This window comes from Alligator sinensis, unplaced genomic scaffold (genome assembly GCF_000455745.1).
Source record: "Alligator sinensis unplaced genomic scaffold, ASM45574v1 scaffold694_1, whole genome shotgun sequence".
NCBI lineage: Eukaryota > Metazoa > Chordata > Crocodylia > Alligatoridae > Alligator > Alligator sinensis.
The window spans coordinates 553,379-575,860 of NW_005842339.1; the positions used below are offsets into that span (position 1 = coordinate 553,379).

Below are 22,482 nucleotides of genomic sequence, written 5' to 3' on the forward strand. Positions count from 1 at the left end.
ATGACCCTAGCCAGGTGCTTGCCCAGTCTCCCCTTAGAGACCCTCAGGGTAGGGGAGAGCACCACCTGCCTTGGAAGCCCATTCCAGATTCTGGCAACTCTTACCGTAAAGAAGTTCTTCCTGATGTCTCACCTGAATCTGCTCTCTGTCAGTTTGTAGCTATTATTTCTAGTTACTCCAAGGCGTGCCCTGATAAACAGAGCATCTCCTATCCCTTGCTGTCCCCCACGATGAGTTTGTAGAAGGCCACAAGACCCCCTCTCAGCCTTCTCTTGTGAAGGCTAAAAAGATTCAGGTCCCTCAGTCTCTCCTCGTAGGGCCTTACCTGCAGGCCCCTAACCATACGAGTGGCCCTCCTCTGGACCCTCTCAAGATTATCCACATCCCTCTTGAAGTACAGCGCCCAAAACTGGATGCAGTACTCCAGCTGTGGCCTCACCAGTGCCACAGAGGGGAAGTATCACCTTCCTGGACATTTTTGTGATGCACCTGCTAATTCATAGTAAAGGTAACCACACCTTATCATCTCCAAGGGGATTATTTTTAGGAAAATTGGAGCAGAGGGTGCATTAAAGAAGTGAGAACAAAATTTAGGTCCCACTGCAAAATAAGTTCTTCTCTTACGACCTGGTGAATAAATGTCAAAGGAATGTAAGCTCAGTGGCCTTGACTAATTTAAGCATATGCAGAATTTCATTAGTTCTCTCACAAAACAGCTCTTAGTCCTCAAATGGAACAGTCTTACCATATTTTGAACCTCCTTGGAAAACTCAGTCTCTATAATCAGGAGAATTTTCTCTTAACTGCTCTACCCATGGATTAAGGTATTATTGACAGCATCTATGGTAACTTAAAGGAAAGTCTTCGCTTGCCCCTCTGTGATCAGAGCTAACAAAGCTTACTTCTGTTTCAACAGTATGGAATCAGCAATGTGAGAAATATATTCACATACATAAATATCATACCTATATGAAGATTATGATTTTTCCCCAAAATGTCCAAATGTGTCAGCTCTCTCTCTTTTTGGGGTCCATCTCAGCTGCTCAGCAATAGCAACAATGAGGAAGAAGGGGCATGGGTAGGTGTAAAAATATGCTACTCTCTTGAGAGGATCTAAATACTTCTTGTTCACTGTTCTTAACGGCTGGGGGACAAGTGGACAGCAGTCCCAGACTGTTTCAGCAGGGTCTATGATGACCTCATCAATGGGCAAGGTCACCTTTGTCAGGCTGGAGTTCTGTACATCAGGGGTCAGCAACTTTCTGCAGTGGGGGGATGCAGTGGGAGGTTAGCTCTGAGCACAGGCCACTTCCAACCCAACCCATGCCACCAGGGCCAGTCACAGCTCCCCCTTGCTGCTCAGGCAAAGCCCTGCACTGCTGAAACCCACCTGGGTTTGTGGGATGCATAAAATGGCTCTACAAGCTAGATCCAGCCTGCAGGCCATAGGTCCCTCCTATAGATTGCCAGTTAGCTCTTACAGGGTGCATCTACATGTGCACTTTATTGCAGAGTAGACTAAGTAGCTCCTCAGTAAAGTGTCACCATCTACACTTGTGCCAATATTAGGGCACAGTAAACTAATTAACTCCACTGTAAGATAGTACTGTCGGGGGCACTACTATCTTACAGTAGAGTAATTCGCTGTGCTGAAATGCATACATAGCTGCTGACCACAGGCATAAATTGTATCCGGTCAGGCCAGCCAGCCAGGGGCCTTCTCCACTGCAGCTCAAATTGCTGCTGTCCCAGGCACATGTGTAGACGCTGCACCCAGGAGCAGTTTACTCCTGTTTGAACTGCTCCAGAGTTTATTGCTTTGCATTAACTGCATGTGCAGATACACCCACAGAGGTTCAATAAATTCCTCAAAGGAAATATGAAGGACGTGACCCACACAAAAGCATCAGGTCATGAAAGCCCCCAAAATCATCCATTTGACAGGACAAAAGCAGGAGAACAGATTCATCCAGGGAAGATAAGGACTGATTAGTCTCCTCTGGAATAAGAGAGTCATAGAAAAAATAGGGCTGGAAGGAATCTCGAGATCATCTAGTCCAGGAGTGTCAAACTCAACTGGCCCCGCAACCTGGATGAGTGATGTAAAGCTGGTCCACAGTCAGATGACACCCACACCCCAACCCTGTCCCCCACATGCCAAATCCAGTGCCCACTCTGGCCAAGTCTGGGATTTCATCATACATGGTGGCCTGAAAAGGACAGTATGGGACCAGTGCTGTATGCAGCCCCTGTCCTAAACTGACCAGGGGAAGTATTACATGCAGCACAGGTCACAGACCAGCCAGAACAGGTGCTGCGTGCAGCAGAGTTCAGACTGGTTTCACATAGTGGCTATATGCAGCACAATCCAAAACCAACCAGAGTAGGTACCACATACAGCATGGGTCCTGGGCAGGCAAGGCAGGCACAGAATATAGAGCAAATTCCAGCCCAGCTGTGGCAGACACCATATGCAGCATGGGTCCTCGGCCAGCAAGACTGAACACTGCATGCAGCACACATCCCTTGCCCTTTGCATAGGGCTGGTCTGGCCAATATAGCATATAGGTCAACTCTGAGACCCAGGAACAGCACCAGGACTTGAATGATGGGGCTCTGCATGCAAGATCTGACCCATGGTCATTGACACCCCTGATCTAACCCAATCCCCTACTCAAGGTATTACTATCTAGACAGATGGCTCTCAACCTTTTTAGAATCAAGGAACCCCTGGATAGACTCAAGGCACCCCTTTGAAAGTTTTAGCACAGGTACTCCATAAACACACTTTTAAACAGCACTTTAGTACCTACTCAGAGAGAGTACAAACTATGCATTAATCCAAAGCCAGAAGGCTTATGATTTACCATATAGTTCATTGGGCTCGGCCCCAGCAGATACAACAGTGTTTTAAGCCATGATGACCCCACAGCTCAGCATGACTCGGCATGCATGTATAACTCCAGATACCGCCCACAAATGATCCATGTGTTAATTAGCCCCCCACTCATGACTGAAACTGGGTGTTCTTGTCATGAGTCCTGCGATCTTCCAAAAATGTATATGCAGATGAGGCATAGAACAACCTGGACCAGCTTTACCTCATGGAGGGTGGGGCCACACTAATCACATGTGACAGGCTGAGAGAAGGGCTGACAACTGGATTCTGGGTAAACTGTTTGGGGCCCATTTGATGATGTTTACTAGACATTTAAGGCTAGTTAAAAAAAAAAACAGGAGTCATTGCAAATGGGAAAGAACGGCACATCTCAGCTGTAGGAGTGAAGAGGAAGTCTAATGTATGCAGTGTAGTGGCCGACCATGACTTCAAAAGATTGAGCACTAAGGGGGACTGCACTTAATGGGCTTGTTTCAGCCTTATTCAGATGCCTACACTAACCTATACTTGTGGTGTTTGCCCTGGCCTTGAATGACTTGGTGTAGTTGAGGGTGGAGACCCGTCTACTGCACTGCTGGCAGGCACCCCTACAAAAGTCTACCAGAGGCTCCCAATGGGAGGACCTCAGCTACACAATTTATGGTGATGGTGGATTGCTCTCAGGCTCTTCCTTTAGCTTGCTCCTATGGCCTTTTAGATAGGGGCAAGCAAGACTAGGGGGCATCGGTACCCCAAGGCCTCTGGGCTTGCACGTAGGATGCCTGCCATGGATTTGGAAGTATTGAAGCCCCAGACTGAACAGTCTGAGAGGTAGGATGCTTGCAGGTGGTAGCGTCACACAGACTTGAATGATTGAGCTCTGATCAATCAACAAAATTTGGAACTGATTTGGTTAATTTGGCCTAAGGCACAATTAAAAAAAAAGTATGCCCCCTTTGCCCTCTAAAATACTTTGCAGGGCACCTGCTGTGATACTAGTGGGTTTACACACTGCCCAACTCAAGACTGTGGACCATGGAGACACCCTGGTTCTATGAGGTCCTGAAATGCTTCTGGATTAAATACAATCTTCACAATGAGACCACAGAGACCCTGATGAACCACTGTAAGATGCACAAGGTGGTAAGGGCAAGAGAGAGTCTGTCAGTCATGGACTTACTACCAGGTAGCAGCTGCCAGGTCATGTGGGAATGAGTCTTCCACAAGGACCTGCAGAAGGAACACCGGGACCTGAACTGGCAGGGAACCCACCAGGCACTCCCTGTGTGGGCACTGAGAGACAGAGGAGCAGAAAGGCCTACCAAACCACCCCAGACAAACCTGCCTGTGGAAAGCAAAAACAATCAACCATCTCCTCTGGTACTGCCCATAAGCCAGGGAGGTCTGGAGGACAGCAATCTTACTCCTCATGATAGTGACAGAGGTCAAGACCCTGACCAGAGAGGTGACGCTGGTCACCTCAGAGACAGAGACAGCGATCAGTTGGACAATGTTTTATAGATATATCTACAGTGTTAAAGCATGTCTCATATCATAATAATAAAGTGAATTCTAAATACATGTTTCATGAAAGCACGGATTTATCAGCACTCGTGGTGCTCGGGCCAGGTGCCAGATGATTGGAAGATACCAATGTGGTCCCCATCTTTAAGAAAGGGAGGACCCGGGCAACTATAGGCCCGTCAGTCTTACCTCAATCCTGGGGAAACTCTTTGAGAAGATCATCAGTATTGACAGTAAGTCAACAGAAATTAAAATTATCTTAAAATATGTCACTCTTGGCCCTTGCTTTCCTTTGCTTCATTTATACAGTCTTATATAAAAAGATAGACACCTGGGCACCAGCTGCTAAATCAAACCTGTTACCAAAATCAACAGTCACCAGACTACACTCTTCAGGTAAGACACAGGAGGCTGCCAACTCATCGACAAGTATCCTAGTACCTCCCCCTACCTAAACAATACCAAAAAAGATCCTGTTTTTATTTTCAAAAGCACCCAAAAGTCTCTCATTAAGACCCAGGTTTCTAATGCACGTTGGTTTTCAAAATTGGAACTTGGGGTAAATCACTTTGATACTATTGAAAATTTTATAATAAAATTTCAAGTGATGAAAATCATCTTTAAAACCACACTTTTCAATAACTTTGAGAAACATTTGAGTACTTTCATATGCAGCATCTCTATAGTTCTTAAGAGAAGCAATATTCCATGACTATCATTCAGGCAAACAAAGCATAGAATATTCCATCAAATCACCACACTAGTCTTTTCAGCACTCAAGCAGTATGCCCCAAGTTCTTGTCCGGAACAGGCTAAAAGCAGGCAGTCCCACAGGCACAGCAAGTCACCAGAGCAGCAACAGATGACCCTCAAAAGTAACATAAGTCAAAAGGCCAGATGGGAGCCCTCAGGTCTCATGGAACCCTGTCTTTGCAAGATGAAATCAAGAGTTCAAAGCTGCAGACAAAATCTTTGGGTAGAGGTGATCTTTTATTAGACCAACTAAATAGTTGCAAAGTTGTTGTTATTTTTGCAACTTTTTTGCAACTATTTAGTTGGCCTAATAAAAGATATTGTCTCTACCCAAAGATTTTGTCTGCCTCTGTGCTTAGACCAACACGGCTACAGCCTAGGTTCCAGAGACAAAAGCTAGCTAGCACTTCCATTTTTAAAGCAAGGCATGGGGACTAAAATAACAGCAGCATTCTTCCAACTCTTATATAGACTCTAGATGTTATTTTCTGTGTGTTAATCATCTGTGTGTATACCAATCATTTCCTGGTCCTCCTCTTATCCAAGTCTACCATGTTCCATAGCCTGATGTTCCTTTGCACATCCTCTTTTTCTCCCTCTCTCTCTCTCAGGTAACTTGCAAACTGAAGCATTTATTTCATTTATTTATTCTCTTCCAACTTCTCTATCAGAAGCTAATTCCACTGCTTCCACTATCATTCCTCATGACTTAGGACTAAGGAACTAAATTCAAGTAGGCAAGTGACCTCTACTGAACTTGTATTTAGCCTCTGAACTAGTTACACATTAAATTACTTGTGTACCATATCAAAATGGCTGCTTTCCATATGAAAAGATGTCCAAACATTTTTACTATTAGGAACAGTGAAGAATGGGAGAAACGCAATTCACCCTGTGCAACTAGGTAAGAGAGTACAAGTCTATAAGGCCACTTGACAACATACTGTTTTTCTTACTGGAATTCTGCTAAAGAAGCCACCAATCCAGTTGCATGTTTAAACCATTAAGTTGTTCATTTCTTCTTCCCTATTCCCTCAGCTTCATTCTCTCTAGTCCCAGCAAAGCAGCAACTGCTTTTACCCCTACTCTATTAATTCATATGCTTTTAAAATAAATGCATACTTGAACACAAAAATGCTTAAGACGCCTGTAAACCTGAAATACCTAGAAGCAAATAATGCTCTCAATTAAGGTAATTTTAAACTAACTTGCCTGTTAAACCAGTCCCTAACTTAAAGCTACTCAGCAGATACAGCTGTGACGACTATGAGTACATGTTTAATCTTACAACAGGCATGCTAAGAAAGGCTAGGCAGTTTCATTCTTTTATGTATGACACACCTTATTAACGAAAGATTTTATACTGTGGTGTCATCAAGAGAAATTTTAATAATATCCTTTCACAAACAAACCAGAAATTCAAGTAAATTAGGATTCTCTTGTTGCTTTAGCATTTATCACTACCCATGTTAAAACAAATAAAAACAAACAAACAAATACACTGACGCCTGAAAAAAAATCCCCAAACCAACAGCAAGACTAAATATAAAAGCATAAAGCAACTGCATTTTCTTATAAAGTTTTATCACTTAAGCATTCTGTAAAGTAAAAAATTTATTTCATTTAAAAAAGGCAACAATTCCAAATGTTAACTGAAATTCTTCAACAAAGATTTGCGGTATTAACAAATTCTTAGTGATTTCTAGTTGTTTTGCTTGAAGGAGTAAATGCCTTCTTTGTAAAAGAATTCAGCTGCTCAATTCCAGTTAAAGTACATGGAAAGTGCACTGGTGAATTCAATTTTTAATTCTTAACAACTTAAAGCAGATTATATGATATTTAACAAGAGCAATGCAGGTATTTCAGTACTTCAAAAACATTTAGAGACACACTAAACACTTTATTCAACTAAATACACATTAACAGCTTATTTATAGTTTTTTACTACCCTAGATTTCATTAAAAAGCAGTTGTCATATAAGTAAATAATAAGACTAGTTCCCTGAAGACTGATACTCCAGTAATGTTTAAAGCCTCCCGTTTCAGAGAAATACAAAAAATGATAAACTACTATTAGGCATAGTAGCACCTAATTTGAAACAATTCTCATACGTACACCTTAAGTGTAACGATAAGCTTGACAACATACAAGTGACAGGATTTGTGCCAGAAGTGTAAAAAAAATGGAAACCAAAGCAAAGGGAAATAAATAACATGAAAATATTTTAAAATAAATGTACACTGAAATTTTGAAAAAGTAGAATTAAAATCCAAGTGCCAACCACAAATGAAAGGAGGGAATATTTTCTCTATTATGCAGTGAAGCAATGGAAATTATTGTTATAACACCAGCCACAAACAATCTGCAATTTTGTGCCCAGTCTCCAGTTCTGTTGTAACCTGCTTCTCAATGTATTTTATTTCCCAAGTGAAAGGTTGGGAACCAGAATACGGATCATCATCTTCATTTCCAAGGCCAAAGAATGGTATGAGTATATTCATAATAGATAACTGAAAACATTACTTGCATTTTGATATTAAACTTGTGAATTTTTATGCATGTTCTCCATAACTAGGGGTCTACCCCCAACTCAAGTAGGCAGCTGGCCAATTTTGGAGGCAGACTGCAGTGTTGACTACTATTTTCAAGGGCTTATAGTGGCCAGCCCCCACAAGCCTCTGACTGGCTGAGTGCCTCCCGCCCCGCTGACTGGTAGAGACAGCAGTCCATCATACAGCCATGCTCCATTACTGTCAATTGGCTGAGAGGGCTGTCCATCATATGGTCCCATCACTCACCACTGACTGAAGAGGGGTGGTGCCACACAATAGGCAGCCCTCTCAGTCAATCAGTGGTGAGAGGTGGGAGCAGCAGCCATTTTGCCTGCTCACCTTTGGCAGCCTCCCTTCACCCTTTCCCCAGGTGGGATGCATGGCAAGAAGGACTGCTGGCTCCCACTGAAAAGCCAACATGTTATTTATAGTAAGTTCTCCCCCGCGGATTTAATGGAGATGCCAGATTTCACGGTTTCCACAAAATCTGCACAAATGCAATTTGGAAAGGTCCTTATCCATAACCTGCCCTGTGAATATGGACAAACAGCTCACAAAGACTACAGATAATCTACTCAGATGTCTCTCCAAAAACCAGGAATTAGAAATGGTGAGGTTCAATGTTTTGGGGCACAATAAGACTGGATTCAAATAAAATTGCACTATTCTGGGTTTGGTCTTAGGTAATGTAATTCAACCATGCTGATAAGGACACTGAACCAGTGAATACTAATCTGCATCTCAAGAGTCTGCAGATATAAAAAAACAGAGTCCTAGACATGAAGCTTTGAGCTAACAGGGTAAGATATTCAACTAAAACAGAGATTGATCCAATATTAAAATACAGCCAGTTTGACTGATTTTTTTTTAAAGCTGACAACCTTAGCAGAGGCAGAACCAAAAATTATTTAACAGTTGATTTGTTAGGTCCAGAACAAACTGAGTTGTGAAACTCCTCCTTAAACAGTGCTATAAGGAAGCTAGCAAAGCCAGCAATTACCATAGGAAGAGAACTGCCCAAAGAGATGCAAGACCTTGGGGTAGGGTTATAAAATGGAAGCAATCCAGAAAGGTGAAAAACATAATGTTCAACTCTTTGCTGTGTCAACTTCCTTAGATTTTTTTTTAATGAAGGCAGCCCAAATTTTTTTCATATAAAAACATAGGAAGGGAAAGTGATGTTTCTCAAATTAGCTACAAAGGACTAAATTAAAAAACATAATCATTAGCTACCTAATCTTATGCACGGAGAAAACACCAATACCAGGAAACATAGGCACCTCAAAGAAAGGTTAATTACTATAAACTATCAATGAACCCCAATTACCTCCATTAAATACCTATTTAACATTGTTAAGTCTGTTCTAAATTCCATTTCAGATTAACTGAAATAATTTTCTCTGTACCCTAAAAAGGGAAAGGACTTGGAGCTATAATTCCATCTTTCTGCAGAAAGAAAAGACATTAAAATCATAATAAAACAACTCAGTAATAAACAGCATTATATTAATTCTGGAGATCGTTTCATTTTAATAGACTCTTGTGCTCACCTACATTTAAAGGATGTCAAACTGTATTAGATTTACCTAATAATATTAGATGCAAGTATGATGAATTAATTGAAAATAGATATTGATTACTAGCTTTTACTAGGTCTTAGTATACAGGTGCTATCCTATGCCATCAGTTCTACTAGGGAATCTATCCCATGAGTTAGTATTTCAGGTTTTTATATCATTCAACCAAACCCATAATGCCTCCATAGTTTGCTGAGCTTTCCCCTTCTGCAGCTCTACTTCAGCCATAGCTGAATTGGCCAATCTGCTTAATAAGAGACACTTCCAGGGCATGGCTACTATTTAATAAGCACCATATTATACCTAGACCCAGGCAGCAAGAGGAACTACTTTACTGCCTGCCTTAGACTCAGTCAAGAGACAAAAGTAAAATAAATCAACAGATCTTAAAATGAATTGCCCTTCTGTCTCAACTCAGTAAATGCCCCCTGTGTTAACAACCCTTTCAAGAACTTCTGAAATATCCCCAGGACAATTTTATCTGATCCTAAACAAGGAAATCTATGACAGTTTCTCAAGAATCAAACAGGCACCTTTCTGTTAATGGAATGAAAAGGGGGGAAAAAAACATAAAATGGTGTCCTCCATAACCTGGAGAAGGGATAGAAGCAACAAACTAGAATGCACACTTTCAAGAAACAAAGTTAAGTACATTATTCATATCTGATTTCACTGTAACTATCTTGAAAGAATGGATTAGGAATATTACATAGTTGGTAACCCAAAAGATTATATTCCAAAACTGTACACAACCGAGGAGGAAGCTGGAGGAGTATAAATATCCTCTATGACCTTCAGAGAAAGGATGAGGAATATTGCATAGTTGGTAATCCAAAAGATTATCTTCCAAAATTTTACACAACTGAGGAGGAAACTGGAGGAGTATAAATACCCTCTATGACCTTTGGCTCAAGGAAGATCTCAACAGTAACAAGGCACTGGTTCTCTGTTCCCAACTGATAAACTGCAAACAGGAAAACTTTGAAAACAAACACAAGCACACACTTTTCCTGACATAAGCTCTCCAAATAAGAAATCACTCTAATTGTCACAGAGATGTCATGCAACTGCAAAAGGAAAAGGAGGTGGTGCATGCAAATGTGAATAGAAAAGAGAGACATCTACACATAAACACATCTATTAAGATGCATATGCAGCCCTAAAAAATGGTGAAATTCCAGACTTTTAAATAACCTTTTCTTGGGGCCTAATGTTTCACATCACATCGCTACCTCCAATAGGCTGGACTCTGTCCCTTTTCTAAGCAAAATAATCACACAAGGGATCATACCTTTATATACAGTATTAAATCATATTTTTGTGCTGTTTTATATTACATACAAAATACTGTTAGTTGTTGTTCCTTAAATGATTTCCTATGTTGCAGTAGCACCCAAGGACTAAATAAGAGTCAGCAACTGATTGTGTCAGATGTAGCAGCAAAAAGGAAGTCCATCCCTGAGCAAAAGACATTACAGCCTGTATTACATTACAGTAAAATTAAATTCTCCCCTTTGTTTTTCATGTTGTTACCTTTACTATTTTGAAACATAGGGAGCATATCCCCTATAGTCATAAGGCATTCTGAATGCATTCTTTGTTATTCAGTAGCAAGAAAGAGAAGTCTACCTACACAGAAGAGTCTAGAAAAACACATAAAAAACTTTTTTTAGGTCAATACACTCAATATATTTTCTGCAAATGTACATCATTTGATTCTGGCAAAAGATTACTTACTAACAGTATCAGAAATTGAACCCCTGTATTTATTCCCATTTAGTACAACAAATTCAGTTTTATTGCATGGATAACCCAAAGTGACGTGCTGAGAAGTTTCAAACTTGCTTTGTGAAGGATTACCTGTAGGTATAAGAGTCGTCTGAAGTCTGCTATCATCCAGTCTTGTGCCTCTACTCAGAATTCATGCAGCGAGAAGCTTCTACCACATCCTCCTTATACCTGGCCTGCTATAACTTTTTCCCTTACTTAAAGACGACTTGTACCTTTATTCCATATGGATCATTTCCAATTTAATCCACAGGAGATTTCAATTCAGATTGCTAGCTCACCTGGACTCATAATTTAGACAACAAATGAAGGATCAACATAGTTGCTGGTGTAGGGGCATATTCCCAGAGTCCTGTCTGCATATGCTAGTGTTTAATATGGACTGCGGACTAAGAAATAGCACATACAGAACTAATTTGTCTCCATATTCCTATTGTAGAGATCTGAAATAATATTCCTCTGTCAAGAGTGCTATCTGGACAACAGATCACAATACTCAAATTCATTCAGAAACCTACACTGTGGCTTTTGACACAACACATCCACTATTCTCATCCCAAAATAAACTCTCAAAAATCAACAACCATGATGCTAGGGCGGGAGGAGAGATGACACAAAATATTAGTATCCAGCCTGAAACTAAGTGGTTAAAATCAACATTTTTTAACATAATTCACATACAAAACCAAAATGCATAGAGAAAGCTCTTTCACTTTTCTTTTTACAAATAGATTCCACCTATATCCAGCTCTTATTCTCCTAAACCTCCGTTTTGACTGAAAAACTTATAAGTTTAATTGAGGAACTTATTTCAGAGAAAATAAGAAGCATAATAACGTTTTTAAAAGGGGATAAAAGTCATACAAGAATTTTATTTCCTTATTTAATAGTGTTGCAAAGAAAACTTTTAGATGTCTAGTTTAAATCTGGAGAATGCAGTAATACATTTGTCATATTTATAAAATCTAACTAAAAGCAGATAACCAAGAGGAGGTAATCTGTTTGCTCAACAGTTGTCAGGCTGGCCTGCAGAGGAGAGAAAATGTGAATGCAATAATCAATTTCCTGCTAAGGTGACTCCTTTCCATTTACAGTATCTGTGCATTTGGCTGTTGATTATAGGCAAGCTTTGGCAGGTTCCTGTAGCAAGCAAGCTTGAAGTTAGTTCTGTCCCGCCTCAGCCAGAGTGGAGACTCGTGAAGGACAAAAAAAGATCTCAGTAGAAGTGAAGACAGAAAAAATAAGCAAGCATGTTAAATAGCAAAGGCACTCAGGCAAGACTATGGATTTTATAAAATTAAACACAAGTAAAATATTGCTGGATTTGTTGTAGTTTGCTCCACTTCACATGTAATTTCTCCTACTGTTTACAAGCCACTTAAGTCATTAGGATGTGTCCCACTTAAAACTGATTTAAAACATCTTCAGCAAACACATCTGTCACAATGTTCTACCCAGTTTAAACAGAAGACTACTACTACTCAGTAGCACAAACATGACAGTGTGGGAACAGAGAAACTTGCTTGTTGGAGGGCATAAAAGTGACAAGAGTTTTGTCTGATAGCTCAGATGCTGCTGAATCAAAGCGGTGGATGCAAACAAATGAATCGTAGCTTCAGGCTGGAGTAATATCAGGTGCATCTCTACACCCTGAGGGCTCAACTCCTACACTTTTTTAAATCCCTCCCACTGAAACAGCCTCCTTCAGTTTCACTTAGAAATCAAGCAGAGAACAGGTACTTCTCTCTCAGCACTGACAGCTACAGCTTAGCCACAGGGATCACCTTCAACATTTCATCCATCTATTTAACTAGTAAGTACTTTTTTTTTTAATAAAAGTAATTTAAGAATGATAGTAATGAAACTGACATCTAAAAAGTAATCAAATGTATTCGCTCATCAGCAGCTGGCACTTTTTTTTTTTTTAACTAACTCCAATGTGTAGAGTAACTTCTTCTAGCAGGTGAACTTATCGTAGAGTTAAGGCTTCTGTCAGAAAGCTCCAACAAGACAAACTGATACTTTATGAGAAAGAGAATAAATATCTTTCTCCCTCTTTCACCTGCCATCCCCACCCAGCTTCCCTCCTGAGACTAACTTTTCACATTGTGTTAACTTTTCTGATAAAAATATGTTAAGCAGCTGTTCAAACCAGTTAACATCTTACCTCCACTATAATGTAAAACAGCACAAAAAATCATGAGCATTAGATACATTGTGCAAGTTATAGTTACTAAATAATACCTGACTTTCTCTCAAAATGTAACACTTGATTAATCTAAAAATGTATACAAAATAATAAATTAGGCAACTGTTGTATATTTTCTCCCTTTCAGCACATAAGCTCAGTAAGGTATTAGAAATTGCAACCATTTGTAATCAGTCACTGATGTAACTTAAAATGCATTGACTTTACATACAAAATGGAATAATCTTCGTTTTAAACGTGCATCTCTGACTTATAGAAAGATTAATGATATAAGATTAGCTTTGTCTTTGATCCATTAACATTTTAAAGTTGTTAGAAACGTCAATTAAATTTGCTTTCTACAAAGTTTGGTTACTAACTTGTACTGCTTAGCTGAGTTATTTGTGCAACTGTGATTCTTTTTTCTCCACCCTCCACCCAATATCTCTTATCTCATTCTAACTCCCACCCTACCCTCTTGCCCATGTTTTCTATCAGTCTTTGAATAGTTTTGCTAAAAATTATTTTTAAGTTTAAAACACCTGAAAGTTTAAGAGGGAGTGGTAGTTAATCACTGGAAAATCTTAACTGGAATAAAACTCACAAATCTTGTTCTTGCAACACACCTGTTAGGTGACAATGGCATGTCCTTGAGTTATGCAATAATGCCACATCACAATATTTTAATTACAGCGTGCCCTTCAAAATGTTCCACCCCAATAAGTACTCCTGCTCAGAGAAATCAACATCACCATAAGGAATACTGCAACAATAACAAAGCCTGCACAACACTTGCATAGTCTGTCATAGCAATGTCCTATAAAGAGAGATTATAATTATCACCCATGTTTGTAATAAAAGAAAGTCTGAAACTACCACTTTAGTAGATAAGACTTCTTAAAAAAAATCTAGATTACTCTGAACTTTAACTAACACATGCAAATTTACAGTATTCTTAATTTAAGGACTGGCTAACATACTACAAAAAGAAAGGTCTGGCAACAGTTTTGCATGTTTATAAACGAGACGAAGAAAACCTGTGGCCAACCGAAACTATGCACATTCAGGCTAAAGCGGGGGAGGGCAGTTATGCAAAAAAGACAGCCTAATACAATACAGCAAGACAAAGGTAGACAAGCAGTACACAAACAGCTAAGAACGCTTCTGTTCTATTTAACCAACAGTAACTGAATATCCTATTTTCAAGTAAAACATTAGTACAGTTGGAAGCCAGGAAAGGGCATTTAGGATATTTATAAAATAAGTATAATTATCTGAATATTTAAAATCAAACAGTCAAAGTACAAATGAAATGAAGTGTAAAATACTTAAGTATTTAACATTATAACATTGTTATGGAAGATTATAATGATTTTCAGATAATATACCATCATATTATTCAGGATTTTAAAAGGAAGACGATTTTTTTTCACTCATGAAAACATCAGAACCATTAGTGTTAACAGTTTAACTTTTGCTTTCTCAGCAACAGCCATATATAGTACAACCATAAAGAAATTAATGCTTCCTATATATGGTGTTTTTATTGTTTTTTTTAAGAGTTTGCAACTATTTTTTTAAACCATCTCCTGTTATTCCTAATGGTATTTGTGTGATCAAATAATTAAATTTTTATGTAAATACGTATCTGTAGATACTGTTATGTTTTTCTTGGAGACTGGAACTGAAATTTTGTCTTTCCTGGACTAGAAGCATGTTATTACTGGTATTTTCAACCAATGGGATGAAGGTCAGTTAGAACAACTTGGGGCGCACAACCAACAAAGAAGAGGGGATAGGATAATTGAGCTGGTAGATACTAGCTCAAAATTAAGAGAGGTAAACAGCTCAGGTAATGATCTGCTTATTCTTTGCCTATGAAATAAGGACAGCTGCTTCAGTTTGCACTGCTGCGTGTAGTTTTGATGAGTAAGAATAGCATTTAGGTAAAATTAAAACTTTAAAAAAATCTTGTAAAACTTTTTTTAGCTGTCTTTCCTTAATAAACACAAAGCAAAGAAATTAATTCACCACTCCTATTACACAAGTGCTTAGCTTTCAAAGTGCAAAAATCCATTTGTATGTTCAAAACATCATAGTTCAAACTATGATTTCAATTATTTCTTTTTAACAGCATGGAGGAAGATGCACACAGGATCTTATACTATTAAGCAAAGAGACTCTATAAAAAAAATAAAAATAACTAACATAATTTATAATAAAATATGGCATCTTAGAACACATTGAATAGCTTATTTTGACAACAGTCTCTCTTCCAACACAATTAGTGCCTGTACTCTCAAGAAAGCTCAAAGAAGAACTAGTACAAACTGACTTAACCAAGTCTATTACAAGCCCCCAACTTTAGTTATACATCATTAGTCAAAAATCAAATACAGTAAACTTATTACAGACAAAACAAGGGCAGGTCACACACCAGGATTATTATTATTTCCATTTTTATCTGATCAAAAGCAATCCTTGTGCATTTCATCATAATTCTAATGAAACCCGGTTTGTCTCGAAATGTATTTTTTGCTCAATGAATCATACTTCTAAGAGACTGATACTTACCAAATTTTAACATGCTACTGTGTATTTTAAAAGTTATCACATTTACTTTGTTATCAAGTTAAGTTACAACAGTATCCAGGTCTGAAGCCTCAAAAAGAGCTTTGATTTTTTTTTTTAGTAGAAAAACAAATAAACCATGCACCAGCAGCAATATTTTTCCACTTACTTAAATTGTTACAACTTTATTTCATAATTACTGACTAAAACAAAATCAAACTTATTTTCATAGGCATATCTACATGTAATTTTGTCAGTCTATTTCTGCATTCACGCAAGGTGCCTTTAAAATGACAATTCTGCTAAATTAGTAAATACTTAAGTCACTATGATGTCACAAGCAAGCTTTACGTAATACAGCATTTTGCTAGAACTACTATACCTGTTCAAATAAGCAGCATTTTTCTAGCTTTGCCTTCAGCTTTCAATAAAATGTCTTGCATATAATTTTCTATTAAATAAAACGTCTGATTTCAAAAATGCAAAATATCTTTATACTTTAAATAAAATTTCACAACACATAATTAACAGTAATTCTTTACCTAAACCTACTAATTTTAATATTTCTAATTTAACCCTTTGTGTAAAAGCTTTTTAAAAATATCTACCTGCCCTAGTGACTCTTACAATTAATATTGCTGCAGTTTCGGGTAAGACAATAGTTACAGTACATGGTTTTGCAACAGTCATCATGTTGATAATGATGCTTAGTTTGTGATGAAATCATCAGTTTTTAGATCTCTGCCATAACACATCCTACAAAATCATGAGAACTTGACTCTGAGAGTTTCTCACGCCTTCAGAATAAGTGAACATAAAGGAACAAGCTGATACAAGCCCTCCTGACTTATCTGCTGTGCAAATCATCAGGCTGTATAAAGTATCCACTTTAGTTTTCAGAACGCAAGTGGATCATGGTTATCTGACACGTTTCTACCTGAATAGAAGTGTGTGTGTGTTAACAGTGCGCACACAGCACATAAGGTCAGCTATGCTGCTGAAGAAAGTTAAACCCATTAATGATGCAAAGCATGCCACTGGCTACATATTTTAATATCCACTACGTCAATTTAATAAGGAAGAAGAGAAAAAAAGTGGGTGGTTTTATCCCTTGAGATATTGGCCAGTTCTGACATTTCTATTCTGACTGGCCAGCTCTCAGACATTTGCTTAAACTGCCAGGAGACACTGTGCCAGGCAGGAGGGAGGGCTGGTAAGTTTCTGGAAGAGCTAGGTCAGCTATCCAACGTGCAACCAATCTCACTCCACCCTAATTATACTAAGCAGGAAATTCCCTGCTTTCTTTCTCCAACAGGCTTGACAAGCTTGTCTCTTCTCCAACTGCCAGGACCTGCCACCTCACCTCTTCCCTATCCCCTCTCCCAGCAGTTCCACCCTATTTCTATACTCTTTTGTTGTTCCCATTTGCCTTCTGAATAAATGCATCCTCAGATTTCTTTAGTTCCTTTGAAGTTACCAAGAACTGCAGAACTCAGCAATTCTGATTTTCTCAAGAAGCACCTAAACATGAATATGGGTATCTAAAATTTGGCACCTAGTTTTAAGAACGTTGGCCTACAGATCCTAAATGATATATGAAATACACTATACAAATGTCTGGGGAAGAAAAACGTCAGAGATGCATCTGAAGGAATGTTTTGCTTTTTGAGGGCTTTTTAATTCAATTCCTATGTGCCAGCATCGCTAACATCAATTTTTTTGTTACAGTTCCTGTACAACCAGTTGTGGGATTGGTTCTTTCCTCCCGGCCCTGATACCTGCCAGGAAAGGAGCTGGCCTCAAATCAAATATCCCCTTCTATCCTGGGGAAGTGATTCTTAGAACCTGAAAAACTGGAAGTTGAGGAAATAAACTGCAAGAAAATTATTTTATAAAGAAGCATTAAGTATCACTAAAGCAGAAAAATGAGTCTCCTCAAAGAACGTAAACCAAAGAAGCCTCATTATATCCCAAGACCTCCAGGAAAGCCATTTAAATATAAGTGTTTTCAATGCCCCTTTACTTGCAATGAGAAATCGCACCTTTTCAACCATATGAAGTATGGTCTTTGCAAAAACTCAATTACTTTAGTGTCAGAGCAGGACCGAGTTATCAAGTGTCCAAAGTCCAGTTCCTTAGAGCCAAAGCAGATTAATCACTTAGAACCTTCAGCTAAACCGACTTCTTCTAAATCTATAACAAATGGACTGACAAATCTTGATACTAAGCCTCAATATGCTTTTGCAAAAGATGATGCAAAGGAAAATGTTGAACTACAAAACCAGGCAATAAGCAAGTTGGCTCAAGGACAAAAACCTGTCATTCAAAAAGAACTGACTCCTACCAATACAACCACAGAAAGTGCAATCAACATTCAGCCTGTTTTGGACAGCACTATAAGGCCCTCAGCATTTGTTCCTGTAGGGGAGCACAGAGAAAGCAAGGGCCCAGAAACGAATGATCTTTCTGAAATTATATCCCTGTCTAATGCAAACAAAAGTTCACCGTTTCAAGCAAAGTCTGCATTTCATGCTCCAAACCACCCATGGAAAACAGGTTCCACTTTTATCCCACCAGAGTTTCCACATAAAGTTCCTCCCACAAAAGGTTTTGGTTCCATTCCACCTTATATGCAACCAATGATTCCAGAATATCCATCTCATTTTTATGACCACAGACTGGCTATCTATGCACCTTACTTGCTCCCAGGTAATTCAGAGTGCGAAAACTCTGCTCTGTCTGTCTATGGCTCACAAGATCAAAGACATTTCCTCCCCCATCCTGGGCCACTCCCAAAACCAACGTATGAGCACTACAGATTACTCCAGTATCATTCCAGTCCTCCAATACCATATGGATTTTGCCGACCAACAGATCCTCCCTTTTATAGATTTCCACCTGTTGCTGGTATTAGCAGAGATCAAAGTTCTCACCTGATGGACGAAACGGCCTTGCTCTACCCAGGTTCTTTAAGTCCATCTCAACAATACCCATTAAGCTCACATAAAAAGCAAACTGAATATGACAAAGAAATTCCATTGCTGCTTGCCAAAAATCATTCCAAAGATGATCAAAATGAAAGGGACAATGCTAAAATGAGCCCCCTCGCTGGAAGTGCAGCAACAGGCTCACCAGGTAGACCCAGCCCAACTAACTTCACTCAAACAGGCCTTTTTGACCTTTCTAACAAATCTTCCACAACAACTGGCAAATATGACCAACAAGAACAAAGTTTCACAGCCTTCAGACCTGTGAGGAAAAGTACAGATCAATCAACTCTCCTTCAAAATGTGCAGACCCAGCAAGACAGGGAAGATTCACCTACCAGGTAAAAAAAAAAATGCACACCTATCCAGAAATTGTTGGTTTTTTTCCATGTTCACTAGGGGAAAGCAAAGACAAATTCCTTGATGTTTTACCTACTGATAAGTGTTATATCAATACTTTATGTTTAAGGAAATTATTATTCTGTACTACACATCTATGTAAGCCTAGTACAAATTAGAACATTCCTAGAACTGATGCAAGACTTGCCCATATTACTTAGAAACATAATTTTTTTCAATCACTTTTTGTATTCCCCTATATTCAAGAGAACTATGCAGAGCAATACAAACTCTAATATTAATTACACTGAATTACCAAGTTAAGGTGGGACCAAAAGTTATCAAACTTCTAGTCAAACTTTCCTTTCCTACCTAGCAATGCTATCAGAAAATAAAAAATAATCAATTAAGTGTTGTTTTCTTCATTTCTTTCAGCATTGATGTCACTGATGAAGATTCACATATTCAGACTGAAAATCACGCTAACAGTGAGGAACTCTTGTCCAACAGGGAGGATGACACAGGAATAGCACCACTTAATCTTTCAAAGAGGCCTGACACAAATGCAGGAGCTGTTTATGAACACACATACAAAACAGAAACTCAGAGCTTCCTGGAATTGCAGGATATGCCTCTAAATCTCTCAGTGAAAGATTCCTGTAACACATTCAGCCTGAAAGCTTCATTCCAGAGTCCATCACACGATGCTGGGGCTGCCACCACTCCAAATGCTGAAAATGAAAATTCTGGAGAACTATGTAAACCAAAAAATCATGCCAGTAACAGTGCTCGTGACAAACCTTTCACAGTACACAGTAATGAAGCCCAAGATTTGAAAGTAATTGATAACTGTGATGAGCAGAAGCAAACAGCAGCGGTTGCGCTTTGTCAGCTAGCTGCATATAGTCCTAGTAAAGCAAGAAGAGACAATGAAGAGCAAAGTTCTCACAACTGTAGCACTCCATGTACAGAGCCAGCCCTCAGTTCAACAGATATTCAGAATGATCATTGCAACCACAAAGCAAAAGGGCAAAAAAGGACAAGTCAAAAGGAAACAGCAAAATCACAGCAAGGGACAAAAAGAGTCAAACCCAATGACTGCAGCAGAATATTTACTCTAAGAAAGAGAACACGAGTATCATAACATTTAACTTTCAAATATATATCCTATTATATGGCAGAAAAGCTGTTAATCAGTTTATCAGTAGCAATGCAAAATTTCACGTAGCAACTTCTTATGGATTGGTTCCTAAGAAGCAATGTTCTACTATGTAAATAGATGATATTCATAATTTTGTACTAATGTTTTTAAGTAATTGAAATCCTGTGTGTAAACTCAGATTTTGGTGAGTGAACTATTTCTTTCACAACTAAAGTCAAAGTACATATGGTAATTTTTTTTTGGCATGACCATATGATAAAATGATCTTTACACCTGCTTCTAAAACTTATAAGATTTGAAGTTTTAGAAACAACATCTAAGACATTCTGTCATTCCATTTTGGAGAATTAATTTCATTATTCATTAATTTTGTCATTTTTCCTGTTCTGAGCAGTTCCCTTTTCTTTCATTGTACAGTAAAGTCAGCTTAAAATGAATTCTGATATTCGATCTTAAATTAAAGACTGTTTTGAATGTGAATACAGTTCTCAAGTACAACCAGGCAAGACTATCAATATTTTATTACACAGAGGCTTATGTGAGTTCAAGCCTTATGTATGCACTTATTTCAGTTGCTCTCAACTTGGTTTAATTTAAAGCACTCAAAACTCAAAACAAGAGTAGTCACAGAGGAGTTTGCACAAGTTAAATTAAACCAATTTAAGCTAACATATTAAATTAAACCAGTACAACTCTGAATGTAGATAAACCTTAATTGTAGAAATTAGGCAGTTTATAAAGAAATGAGGTAAGATTTTGTGCTTTTGAAGATTTCTTAAGCTATTTACTTTTTCTCTAATTCTGTATAAGGACTTCTAATTTTTCAAATAAAGCTATGCACTGTACTTAAAATATAAAAAATTAGTCATTAACGAGTAAGGTACAAATAAATTCTCTACGTTGTTATTGTTTGTAATGCATGTTTTAAAAAAACACTAGCAATGTAAACATAAATTACTAGTTCAAATACAAAGTGATGAGTAAAATTTGGTCTAGATTATCAGCTGCCTATTTTAAAAGTTCTTTCACAGGAAAGCTACTCATGAATGAATCTACATATTTTACATCTAAGGCATCATACTTCTCAAAATACCCCACAAAACTGTTGTCCAAGAATGCTTTATCAAAAAGCTTAGTGAAAGAACCCATATATTACTTATGATTCAGCAACAACCTTGTTTGAATTTGTAAACCAGCAGCTATTGTCAACAAGATGTTTCTATTATTATTATTATTATTATTATTATTATTATTATTATTATTATTATTATTAACACAAGTTTCAGGAAAAGCAAAACATGACCAAATATTATCCATTCTGAATAATACTCATACCTTTCACCTCACCATGTTAGGAGGGTTCTTGTCTACCCAAAAAACACGAAGAGCCGCAACATGCATTAAAAGAAGCATAGAGGCTTTACAGTACAAAACGATGCAATTCTGGGGACTTCATCTCATTTCTAGTAACATGGTATTTTGGGATCAAAGGGATTCAATAAACCAGAACTCTACTAAACTTAACATTAATAGAAGATTCGACAAATTTGTTTTTAAATGACTAATTTGTTTCTAACAAAAGAACAATACTAAAACTTACATTCTTCTATGAGAAAAAGTTTCTTCTAGATTTTCAAATAATGGAAAAATCAATTTGCTTAACACAGGAAATACAACAGCAGAAAGGTCTAACAGAGACCTATTCAGGATATTTCAGACATGCATTATGTACCAAATTATATAATTATTATTACTATTATTATTTAGATTTATATCCCACCGTATCCAAAAAAGCACAAACAACCCACAGATAAAGAAAAGACACTACATCCCTCAAACAGCTCAAAAGTTGAAAACTCCATCATATCCCTTCACTCCAACTTCCCTGCCTATCACCCATAAAAGCAAACCCTCTGGCCAATAGGTCATGCTTCCCAACCCTTGCCAACCCCCACTTACATCTAGGTACAAGAGACCTCTTCCCACTCCCTCTCCAACACATTCTCACCCGCTCTCACTGCCCTGTCTCACTCCAGGAAAATTCCTTCCCCAATGTCCCTCCCATGCCATCCCCACTACAGAGGGTCTTTGGCTGTCCCAAAGAACACCCAACTCTTCCCCAAAAGGTATCCCCAAGTGGCACCCAAGGTGGTGGCAGCCCA

At 38.3% G+C, this 22,482-nt stretch overlaps 2 protein-coding genes across 2 annotated transcripts in view; one reads left to right on the forward strand and one right to left on the reverse strand.

The window, feature by feature from the left end:
- The window catches only part of TBCD (tubulin folding cofactor D), a 219,281-nt gene that overhangs the window by 127,420 nt on the left and 69,379 nt on the right, over positions 1-22,482 (reverse strand).
- On the forward strand, positions 12,736-20,984 carry ZNF750 (zinc finger protein 750). Its single transcript, XM_006028734.3, has 3 exons — positions 12,736-12,886; positions 17,561-19,160; positions 19,594-20,984. The coding sequence occupies exons 2-3, from the start codon at positions 17,758-17,760 to the stop codon at positions 20,300-20,302; spliced, it is 2,112 nt and encodes a 703-aa protein (XP_006028796.1). The 5' UTR covers positions 12,736-12,886; positions 17,561-17,757; the 3' UTR covers positions 20,303-20,984.